The sequence below is a fragment of the Sorex fumeus genome, unplaced genomic scaffold (assembly GCF_029834395.1).
Source record: "Sorex fumeus unplaced genomic scaffold, SorFum_2.1 ptg000037l, whole genome shotgun sequence".
Classification (NCBI taxonomy): domain Eukaryota; kingdom Metazoa; phylum Chordata; class Mammalia; order Eulipotyphla; family Soricidae; genus Sorex; species Sorex fumeus.
The window spans coordinates 10,951,073-10,962,647 of record NW_026606094.1 but is presented as its reverse complement, the minus strand read 5'-3'; the positions used below and the strand labels follow the sequence as shown (position 1 = coordinate 10,962,647).

Genomic DNA, 11,575 nt, shown 5'->3' with positions numbered 1-11,575 from the left:
GGGCGATGGAGCCGGCTACATCCACAGCAGTTTCTCACCTTGGAATGCAGGGGACGCTCCCGCACTCCTGCACATCTTCCCCTCCAGGCCGCCGCGGGACATCCCGGCCCACCCCCGAGCAATTTCCTCCACCTCCTCCCGCCGCTCCTTGCAAGCGAGGGGGCAGGCTCCTGAGAGCCCCAGCGCCACCGCCCAGCTCTCCTTCACCGCCTGCGGGGAGAAGAGGGGACCCGGGCCAAGCTAAGGCTGCACAACTGACCTCTGGCCCGGCGGGGCGGGGAGCGCAGAGGAGGAGCGGCTGAGCCGGGGGACTCCATGCGGGGGCCATGGACAGAGCAGCGCTCCTGGGACTGTCCCGCCTGTGCGCGCTGTGGGCAGCCCTGCTCGCGCTCTTCCCCTGCGGAACGCAGGGCAACTGGATGTGAGTATTTGCAACTGGATGTGAGTATTTGCGGGTGTATTTGCAGCTTGGAGGGGGTGGGGGCGGAAGGGGCGAGGTGACCTGGCTCAAATCAACTTGGTGCCGCCCGGGAAGCGTCGGGTCGGGGGTTCTTTGGAAGGATGCCCCGATTCTCGGGGGAGTGTCTGCGCCTGGGGTCTGGAGAGCGCGGGGAGCGACTTAGCGCGTGGGGCGCGCGGCCTGTCCTGCAGGTGGTTGGGCATCGCGTCCTTCGGGGTTCCCGAGAAGCTGGGCTGCGCCAACCTGCCGCTGAGCAGCCGCCAGAAGGAGCTGTGCAAACGGAAGCCCTACCTGCTGCCAAGCATCCGCGAGGGCGCCCGCCTGGGCATCCAGGAGTGCAGGAGCCAGTTTCGCCACGAGAGATGGAACTGCACGGTGGCCGCCGCCTCCACGCCCGCCTCCAGCGCCCTCTTTGGCCACGAGCTGAGCAGCGGTGAGTCCGCCCCATCCCCTCCACACACATACACACCCCCACCCCGCACACACACCCACACCCGACCCCTTCCCGGGCGCGTGCGGGAAGAACGCAACAACCACCCGCACTCTGCCCTGCAAATAAAGTTGAAATGCGTTGGCTGGGGCCTGACAACGCTTTGCAAGTTTCCCAACGGAACAGTGGCTTTGGGTTGGGGTTTGCTTTTTCAAGTGGACGGGAGTCGGCGGAAAAGCCGGGGTGCAGGTGTGTGTGTGTGTGTGTGTGTGTGTGTGTGTGTGTGTGTGTGGTCCCCTGGGGCCGGGGGTAGAGGGAGATGGGGGAGGACTCCCCCAGGCCAGGACGGGGAGCTTGGCAGCCTGTTGCTGTTCCTCCTTCCCACCGCGCTCCATCGGAGTTGGAGAAAAACTGTTGACACTCCATCCCGCCGACCCCTCGGACCCCGTAGCTCACCCCCCCCCCCTACGTGGGGGACCAGCTGGAGAAACATGATGTCGGCAGCAGGGAATGCCGCGGCCGCATCTGCTTTGATTTAAGGCATTCGGCTGCGTAGCGAGTCCTGGACAAGTGGCTAATTGCCTCGGAGTTCCGCGTTCAGGGGCTCCTTGGAGCATCCAGGACATGGAATTAATGATGATATTATTATTATTATTATTATTATTATTATTATTATTATTATTATTTGAAAGGGGTTTTCCAGGATAACCCGACGTGCGAGGAAGCCAAGCACATCTACTTTGACTTTTTTTTTCTCCCTTCTGCTCGCTTTTCCTTCTCTTCTCTCTCTCTCTTCCCTCCTCTCTGCACACCCGCGGCGCCGCAAGCTGCAGAAAAAGTTCCCCAGTCTAGGGACCTGGTAAGGATAAAGGAACAGGGCACCGGGGTCGTTCCAGGAATAGCAACAGATGCGAAGACTTGTAGGACGTGGGTGCCGAAAGATTCGTTGTTTTTCGGGTTCATTTCCCGTTCTCCCTCCTCCTGTGACCCTTCCCCACCGAGGTCCCTACACACATCGCCGCCTTAGCAGCGCTTTGCCCCCGCTGCGCTTTGGCCGACACACCCTTCCCAAGGAGCCCTGACCCCCTGAGGGGGGGAACGAGAAAGAAAGAAATGTGTTCTCTCGACATTTGCTGAAATGCAGAGACATTAGCTGCTGGAAAGGTTTATTGGACCACGGGCCTGGAATTGTTTCGACTCCAATCTAAACATCTCGAAAGAAAAAAAAAAACGTATCCTGCTAAATCCCTCCTAATTCTTTTTATTACTGTTTTGATGGTTACTTTAATTTTGGAAGATTTTTTTAAAATCTCAAACTGCAGCAGGTGTTCTAAATACACATTCATACATAATGATTCCTTTTATTTTCTAGTGACATTTTAGTGATTTTCAATCCCTGCCTATAAGAGTGTTAGAGGATTAGCAAGTACTTTATAAAATATTTAACTTTTGTGATAATATCAGGGAGGTTATTTACAATGTAAATAACCCAAGAAAACGGTTATTTTCCTGAGAAAAAGCCTGATGTAAGGGAAAGTCTGATGTGAGAAAAAGCAAGCAGCAAGATTTATCTACTAATTGCTTAGGTCTTTGCTAAATCTTGATTTGCATTCTGATATACATTTCTCAATTTGTGTTTTGCACAGCTACATTTTAAATTTCAAAAGAAAAATGAACAGTACAAATTTTGACATGGTTTTACCATTCATGGCAATTATGAAAAGAGTTCTAATTCATCAGTTGTCTTTTATTGTTGTTAAACACTGAGCAAGGTGCTGACATGCATTTTAACTTTGCAAAAATAAAATTTTTAGTGGCATGAGGACAATTTATGTCCTGTCATAACTTATAATATAAAATATATGAAAATCCCCTTAAGTGGGCTACTAAAAAGTACTGGTTGCTTTTAAAAAGACGAGAATAGGAAATTGTGCTTCCTAACTCTCCATGTATTCACATAAAAAATTGAAAAATTGCTTCTTTGAAAAGTAGGCTAGGCTAAAGGCTTCTTTATGGACAGGAATGGAGAATGGTAAGGCTCTTTCACTTAGCGTTGTATGTTTTCTTCTAGGTACCAAGGAAACAGCCTTTATTTATGCTGTAATGGCTGCAGGCCTGGTGCATTCTGTGACCAGGTCATGTAGCGCAGGTAACATGACAGAGTGTTCCTGCGACACCACCTTGCAAAATGGCGGCTCAGCGAGTGAAGGCTGGCATTGGGGGGGCTGCTCTGATGATGTTCAGTATGGCATGTGGTTCAGCAGAAAGTTCCTAGATTTCCCCCTCAGAAACACCTCTGGAAGAGAAAGCAAGGCACTATCAGCAATGAATCTACATAACAGTGAAGCTGGAAGGCAGGTATGTATTAGAAAAATAGAGCTGTCAGACAGCTATAGGATTATACTTCTATATGAATCTACCAAAATGGTTTAAATGACAAGTGCTTGTGATCTAACAATTATAGATTGCATTCTACATATAATACATACATAGGCAGATGTAGTTTAATGATATATTAGTGGCTGACATATCTGTCACCATTTCTGTTCTTCCATGAGTCTGTACTGATCACACTGACAATTTATGTTTTTCATCTGATGTGAGTGGAATCTTGCTATGGAATGTGTCTGTGAATGTACACTTTGTAGACCTGGAACTTAAAAGTAGGTTCTTAGTTCCCTTCCTTCGTAAGTGGTAGAATAGGAACAAAATCTGCAGTATCTGACTTTCTAATGGGACTAAATCAAATTCCATTTCCTTAAAACTGAATTTCCATGATGTTTTAAAACAATGTTTAGAGAGCACAGTTTCCTAAAGATGTTATCAGTTTTGTCTTTTTATTCTATTAGCAAACATTATGGAATAAAATTTGTTAAAGAAAGCAATTATTATAAAGCAATGCAAATTTAAATATTGATAAATCCCAATAAATATAAAGAAGCTATAGAAACATTAAATGGATATTTTAAAATAAAGGTAAATTGAGGAGGAATGCAGATGTGAAAAATCAAAATCTGATTAACTTTCTTATATATATCATTTCCTTTATACTATACTAAATATTCTTAAAATGAAGTAAAATGTAGCTCAATTTAACCTTTATATATTTACCTTAAGACAATACAACTTGGGTTCTATGAAGACCAACTATCTATCCATTTAGAGTGAGTAACCCTCTTAAGACCTGTATATAAATATATTTTATATGTTGAACACTCTTTTCAGAATATGAAAATCAATATGTAATATATATTATTATAGGTATATTATAATTTATTAAGGTCCCTAAGTAGTCACTGCTACATTCTTATGAAATTAACTTCTTAAAAGTTGCAAGATCTTTTAGAGGCATTTAAAGTATATATTGTATTTGGTTTACACTTTTAGACAGTGAATAAATTGATCCCACTAAGAAGCATCTTTAGGAATATTTAAAGTATCTGTACTATTTGTTTTACATTTTGGGGCAGTGAACAAAAGGATCCTACTCGAAACAGTTCTTTACGGAGAACAATGTATATGTACATATAAAATCATAGCTCTCTGAATCAAAATTCTATTTATATATTAAATTGTAAATAGAAAATGGGTAAGTATATCTATATGATGTTTTCATATTTTGTTTACAAGTTTCAAAAGTTATTTTGTCACACCATAAAAAAATGCTTGCCTACTACCATAGTGATGCGTGTGTCTGTTTTTCCTAAAGTTTTAAATTTTAAAGAATCTCGATGAACAAATGTTTGCTTCAACGTAAAGTAGCATCCAGAGAAGGAAATTTTATTTCTAATATATTAATATAAAAGATGTTGAATGTAATTAGTATGTTCTTCAAAACTCTTAAGGGGCTGGAGAGAAAGTATAGCAGGCAGAGTGCGTGACTTATCTGCTGCTGACCTGGGTCCAATCCTCCACTCACCATATGGGCCCCCAGTGCTGCCAAGAGTAAATCCTGAGCACTGCTTGTGTGACCCCCCCAAAACAAACAAAACCCACAAAAATTAGAGAAAAAGACCAAGATGAATAAAATTATATTTTTCTTTAAAAATAATGAAATGAATATGCATTATAATCTAGACCTTCAATGTTCTTTAGGCATTTTAAAAACAAATTGATTAAAAAAAACTAGAAAACAACTCAGAAACTCTTATTAATTTTAACTCTCTTGAATAAAGTTATCTCTGGGCTTGTAGAAAAACTTTATAAGTCTTTGTAGATGGACTCTTATTGGTAATAGTAAGCAGCTATTTAATTTTATTCCATTTGGTATGCTTTGTTGTAAATCCATAGCATCAGTGTCCTCTGGAACAAGTCACTTTGATCTTAAACTATTGTTTATATTGCTTTTACTTTAAAGCAAAAATCTTTTCAGCATAATTTTTCATCTATCTTTTGTTGACTAAATAAAATTCTCTTAGGTTACCTAAGTTTTTACTACTATTGTAACCATGCATAAAATTATTCAGCACAAACATTTTATATAAGTTTAGACTTCTGAATCTCTTGTTTCTATACTAGTCTAGATAGAATCTTAAACATTAAAAAAATATTACCTAGATATTTTGAGGACATTGCACTGGTGTTTTTTGTTTGTCTTTTCTCATGTTGTGTTAAAATTCAAAACATTTTTGTATTTTTCTCTCTACGGATGGCCAAAAATAACAAGCTAACCACCATCACCACGACAAAAACGGACCAAGTTTCCAGGTTATTATCTAAGATGGAAAAAACAATCAACTCCCTCTTCAAATATTATAATTAGGATTTAATCTAATAGGCATTCTTCTGAATCAAGTTTGAGGTCTGCAGTCAATTGAATTGATTTTCCTAGTCTCAAAATCCCAAACTCAAAATGTAGGAAAGCATTCAGAAAAATGTGGGTACTGGCGCTTAGTAGTGCTATGAGTAGCACAGATGATTTTCTAACCACTGACCTTAAATACTCTGATTCCCACTTGCTTTCTGACACCATTCCTAAAGTTATGACTCCAAGAATAATGTTGCCGAATGGTGATTGGCTGACAGAATGATGTGATGTCTTCCAGGGGCAGAACTTCTGGGAATAATGTGACTTGGAATATTTATGGGTATTTCTTTTGGTGTGCTTAAAATATTTCCATTCTTCCCATGTCCACCTCATAAACTTTTAAGTTTCCCTACCCCATAATTTGTTTTATGATGAGTAACTCAAAAAAGTGGGAAGGGCCAACCCCAAATTTTCATTGACCTGTTTCAAGAATATTTATAAGTACTTGAACAGCACATAATTGTTTTGCTTTTCAGCAGGTTCAAATATATTTTTGGAGTGAGAGGGACAAAATGGGTCAGAGGAATAAGAATTCTACATATAACCACTCAACCTTGTGAAGCGATTTTTATAAAAACTTAAACAGATTATCTGAAGGTTGACAAAATGAAATACTCCTTACAAAATGTTCCACAATAATTTCTTTTGCCCATTTTTGTAAAGTTGGGTAAAGCAACATACTGGAAAATAATTGCCGCTTACTACATTACCCTGAATCAAAATTGTGGGACCAATCACTTCTTCCACCACTTCTCAAGTAGTTTCTATTTTTACTTAAGGATTAATGATACACCTTTCCTATTTCACTTCATTAGAAATTTATCAAACCAAACCTTAACACAAGGAGTCCTATAGATTCAGTGCTACCTTCCTAATTGCTCTCCCATCGTTTGAAATACTCTTCCCAAATGTGCACATCTGTTTGCAATAGTTAACAAAACATTCCTCTGTTAATATCGTTATAAACCTTAACAACTCAACTAGAGTAGAGAAAGGAATTTTCTCATAACCACACACAACTCATTCGGTTGCTATTCCCTTATTTCTCCTGTCACCAGAAAATAACTGTACTATCAAAATGGATATTTATCACTAATTAAGATTTCCAACTAAAGAGCACCAGTACATACCTTTTTAGATGTGTTCATTCAGTTTTCTTAACTATAATTGCATTTTCCACTTTTATTTTTCTTTGTTCTGCTAAAATTATTCTGTGGCATGTTGAGATCTCAAAGTATATCGTGTATACCTATTTTTCCTCATTTAAGTGTCATAATTACACTTTATTTTCCTGTAAATGTATAATAATAAGAGCATGCTCATGAACTGTCTACTCTGTGGAAAACATTTTTTTCTATAAAACGAACTCGAGTAAAATGATTTATGACCATGTGCTCAGAAATCCTCTAAGCTTTATAAAATTTGTGTGAATGTTTTCTAGGTGTGTGCTAATAACATTTTTTTATTAAAATCGATATTTTAATGTTTTTTTCTAGGGGTATAATGAGCATAATTATTTAAATTGTATGTCACGTTGTTGGGATTCTTCTTAAATTTTATATTATACATGTAGAGAGAGAGGAATGATAGAAATACAATTTCTTTTCCCCTAGTTACTATTTAGAACAAAAAGATAATAGAATTTAAAGGTAATAGAAAACTGTTTAAATGTCATCGCTGAAACGCATTAAAACGAATGCCAGCTATTTTAAAGGACTAGTTTTTTTTATGGCAGGAAAATCTCCCCTAAATTTCTCTACAAGCTCAGCAGGCGATAGAAGTGAAAACTAATCTCTCTTTTTATCCTTCAAACAAGCAAAGTAGTGTGTCACTCTCGGGGACTCCCTCTGATGACTGAGGAATTGGAATAGAGTCCAATTCATCAAATGCTTCTATATCATCCACCTTCCCTTCGTAACACTTAGGTGTAGGAGAGTGACATTTATTGTGTCACCCCAATTCCAACTCCCAATAGAGGCTGGTGTAAAACTGCTTACATGAACTGGACTTATTCATTTTTCAAGACCCAGTTGATGAACTTCTATTTCATTTTCCATGCTAAAATATTGGCAACACAGTCTGATGTCTGAACTGGTTAAAAAAAGAGAAAGTTGGCTCCTCTGTCAGGATTCTGAGTGAGAGGCAGCTTTAAATCACTAAGTGATGACTGTAAGGAACGTTAACCAGGTTTAAACACATAAACATACATTTTTAGATTTTTTTGTTTTCTTTGGACAATTTGTTTGGTTATTACCTACCATTGATGAAACTCTCTTTTTCTTATATTCCTTGAGTTTTTAATGTCTGAACAAAGTAGGCAGATTAAGTTGATTTGAATGTTTATTTGCCTGAAAATGTTTTAAAGGTTTTGTGAATACCGAAAAACATAAATTCAACAAAATATGCTTGTGCACCGTACTTCATAAATTGCTTTCATATAATTTGAAGATACCTTTTGCTGAGTTAATAAGTATACATATATACTTACTTTTTGGCTTTATGAATTAAAAAATAGCATAAGTCCTATTTTCTATAAAGGACAGGCTTAACTGTTCTGCTGTTTATTTTTTCAAACACTACTAAAAAAGTATTGAATATTACTCAAATCAAAACCATATGCTCCTATTCAAGGTTGCAAATATTATAAATTGTTTGAAATATCCTGTCTCCTTAGATAGCTCAGAAACCAGTTAAATTGTGATGAAATGTAACATTTCACAAACATGTCAGTATCACATTCGGAAAAACAGCCAAGTCTACACCTCTGTCATTTTATTGTTTCGATAAGAACTATAAGTCGAATTTAAGCTGCAGGCTTTCCCGTTTCTTTGATAAGATTACATGCAGAATTTGCAAGTTATTGAATGAAGAGATCTATTTTTCATCTTCCCCAGCATGTTGACAGAATGTCAGCTCTACAGCTAGATCTGACAATATATTACTCTGCTTTGCCATCCTCTGGGAATTGGAGGAGGCTAGGCCAACTCGTCTGGTGTGTGAGAGATTATAACCTTAAAACTTTTGAAATCTTAATATTGTTTTTGCTCTGTTAGTCCCATTTGAAAATTCATCTCGACTTTCACTGTCGTTTCTTCTTCGGGGAGAGGAGGCGTTTATGTAAACCTTCATGCGTGTCAGGCATTATTCAGACTAAGTTCTCAGTCTGACTAATTTCTCAGTCTGAATAAACTAAATCTTGCATAGAACTTAAAAGTTGTATAAATGTTATCCCCTGCCTATTTTACGAAGATGACTCTGTTCTGTCAAGAATAGGATGTATGTTTTGAATTAATTTTTAAAGAATGAGTGAGGGAGAATTTTCTGGGAGCAACAGCATACTCCAGTCACTTCTTGTAAATTGAGTAGATGGGGTTTCTCATGCGGTCTCTACCCAGGGCATAGCATGGTCCCCAGCCCTCTGGGGATCAGAACTGGGAATACGAATCAGACCTGAGAACTCTGATTCAGTCAGTAGGTTCTCATCCTTGATGTCCGTTAGAATCACCTTAGCTGCCTAGTCAAAATACTGTTTCCTGGATTTCACCTTGAGTGATTCAATCCCAGTGTCGAGGGTTCAGGCATTAGTAGGGTTTTATGCATATGAATATTTCCACATACTGCATGAACAGAGGATAAAAACCCTCTTGAGTCCCTCAAGTTTAGTTGTACTGTGAATCACCTAAGCGTCTTATTAATATGAAAGTTTCTCCCTGGCACCACACAATCCCCCAAACACCCCTGAGCAGAGACCAGGAAATAGAACTGAGAAATGCTAGGTGTGTCCCAGAAGCTACAGAGAGGGAAAGAGAGAAAGAAACAGAGAAGACAGAGTCAGAGCAGACAGAGATAAAAAGAGAGTTTTTCAAAAACAGCAAGAAAGAGCAACTTTTTGATTCTGGTGGTCTGTAATTCTAAATGCTGCTTCTGCTGCTTCACTCTGGGCTTCAAGATACTCAATGACAACGGCCACAGAGGCATATAGCAACAAATTTTTATGCCCCCCAATTAAACAGGAGTTTGAAATAAGGAGTTTCCATTTATAATCCCAGATTATCTCTGAGTAGACTAGATTAGCCTTGTCTGTGACCAGAAACTCAATTTAGCAAAGTTTGCTCTGGTGAATCCAGAGAAGGTCAAAACTATGTGAAACTTGAAGCAATTTGTAAAGATCCTTTACGTTCTGTGTCCTTCGTGTAGTGTAGACAGACACAGACCCAGGCAGCTAAGTATTTGGTGCTTCTGCTGTTGAATAAAAGCACTTCCTGCGTAATATTTAACACAATGACTGTTGGTTGCAGGCTGTTGCCAAGTTGATGTCAGTTGACTGCCGGTGCCATGGAGTTTCTGGCTCCTGTGCTGTGAAAACATGCTGGAAAACCATGTCGTCTTTTGAGAAGATTGGCCATTTGTTGAAAGAGAAGTATGAAAACAGTGTCCAAATCTCAGACAAAATAAAGAGGAAAATGCGAAGGAGGGAAAAGGATCAGAGGAAAATCCCCATTCACAAGGATGACCTGCTTTACATTCATAAGTCTCCCAATTACTGTGTAGAAGACAAGAAACTCGGGATTCCAGGGACACAAGGAAGAGAATGCAACCGAACGTCAGAGGGTTCTGATGGCTGCAACCTCCTGTGCTGTGGCCGAGGTTATAACACGCATGTGGTCAGGCATGTGGAGAGGTGTGAGTGTAAGTTCATTTGGTGCTGCTATGTCCGCTGCAGGAGGTGTGAAAGCATGGCTGACGTCCACACTTGCAAGTAACTGCTCCGTCAGGCCTTGGGCAGCGTGGCTCAGGGACGTGCAGTTGGAGTCTCACCCAAGGGTGCATCTTTCACTGTGCAGGACTGACAGCTGACTCTGAATTCCAAGATCCTTGTGTGCCTTTCAGTTTCTTTTATCTGGGCAACATCCAGTCACATACAGAACACGTGAATGTGTAGAGATTTTTTTTTAATTATGAAAGTTTTGAATGAATATTTCTGTTGGTTTTGGGATTATGTACTGACTTACAAGGAAGATGAGCTGTCTCTCAACCAAGATCCCTTCTGCCAGGAAGAGTTGGTCCATTCTCAGGTTTAGATCTTTGACTGTGGAACTCAGTTACTTATAGAACTTGATAGCAGTGGGGGAATGCTGACCATTAAAAAAGACACTTCTTACAGAAGCAAAGAGCGGTAAACATGAAACTCATTTAATCTCTCAATACTTTAGATGAAACCATACGAGACGGTAATGGAAACAGGCTGAAAAATTAAGAGAAGTGGTGGGTTCTCTCTTGCACTTCCCAAAAAGGACAAATTAAAAAGTCTTCAGGAATGATGTCATTATTCATAAAAAGTCTTTATTGGAAGTATTTTGTTACAAATAGAAAGAAGCAAAATACCAAAAGGTCTCATTCAAATTTTAAGTGCCTTTTAACTAAAAGATTTTATCTAGAAAATAATCAGTAGAGTTATAGCAACTTAAAGCTATTGCTTCATACTTGAATTATAGACCAGTTTTCACTATTAAAAAACATCTCTGAAAAACTGGGGGTGGAAGGGATCCTGAAAGCTTGTGAGAAATTTTGAGTTAAAAATAAAAAGGGCTCTCATACATTGTAAGGAAAAGCACGCTTTACACATATAAAGGCAGTATTTTGTGAAGTATCTTACTTTAAAAAGTTTTATATTTTGTAAATAGTGTTTAAGTTATGTTATATATTAAGAATTAAGACATTTATTGCCAAAATCCAAGAGCTAAGGCAATAAAAGTATCTTAGAAATAGAATTAGCTTCTTTTTCTTCTTATAGTCTTAACTCTACATTTTTAATACATTGAAAAAGAAGCTAATTGTGCAGTTTAGTTATATTGATGTATATTTCTTGCCCAAATGA

General features: G+C 39.3%; 1 protein-coding gene across 1 annotated transcript; it reads left to right on the top strand.

Annotated features, from left to right (window-relative positions):
• Window positions 1-312: 312 nt before the first annotated feature.
• WNT16 (Wnt family member 16) lies at window positions 313-10,534 on the top strand. Its single transcript, XM_056118520.1, has 4 exons — window positions 313-421; window positions 652-893; window positions 2,962-3,248; window positions 9,996-10,534. The coding sequence occupies exons 1-4, from the start codon at window positions 327-329 to the stop codon at window positions 10,458-10,460; spliced, it is 1,089 nt and encodes a 362-aa protein (XP_055974495.1). The 5' UTR covers window positions 313-326; the 3' UTR covers window positions 10,461-10,534.
• Window positions 10,535-11,575: the final 1,041 nt, after the last annotated feature.

Excerpts from the sequence above, each read along its gene's own strand:
- WNT16 (XM_056118520.1), top strand. The coding sequence starts at position 327 with ATGGACAGAGCAGCGCTCCTGGGACTGTCCCGCCTGTGCGCGCTGTGG. Across the intron at positions 894-2,961 it reads TGGCCACGAGCTGAGCAGCG|GTACCAAGGAAACAGCCTTT; the intron begins GTGAGTCCGCCC and ends GTTTTCTTCTAG. Across the intron at positions 3,249-9,995 it reads ACAGTGAAGCTGGAAGGCAG|GCTGTTGCCAAGTTGATGTC; the intron begins GTATGTATTAGA and ends TGTTGGTTGCAG.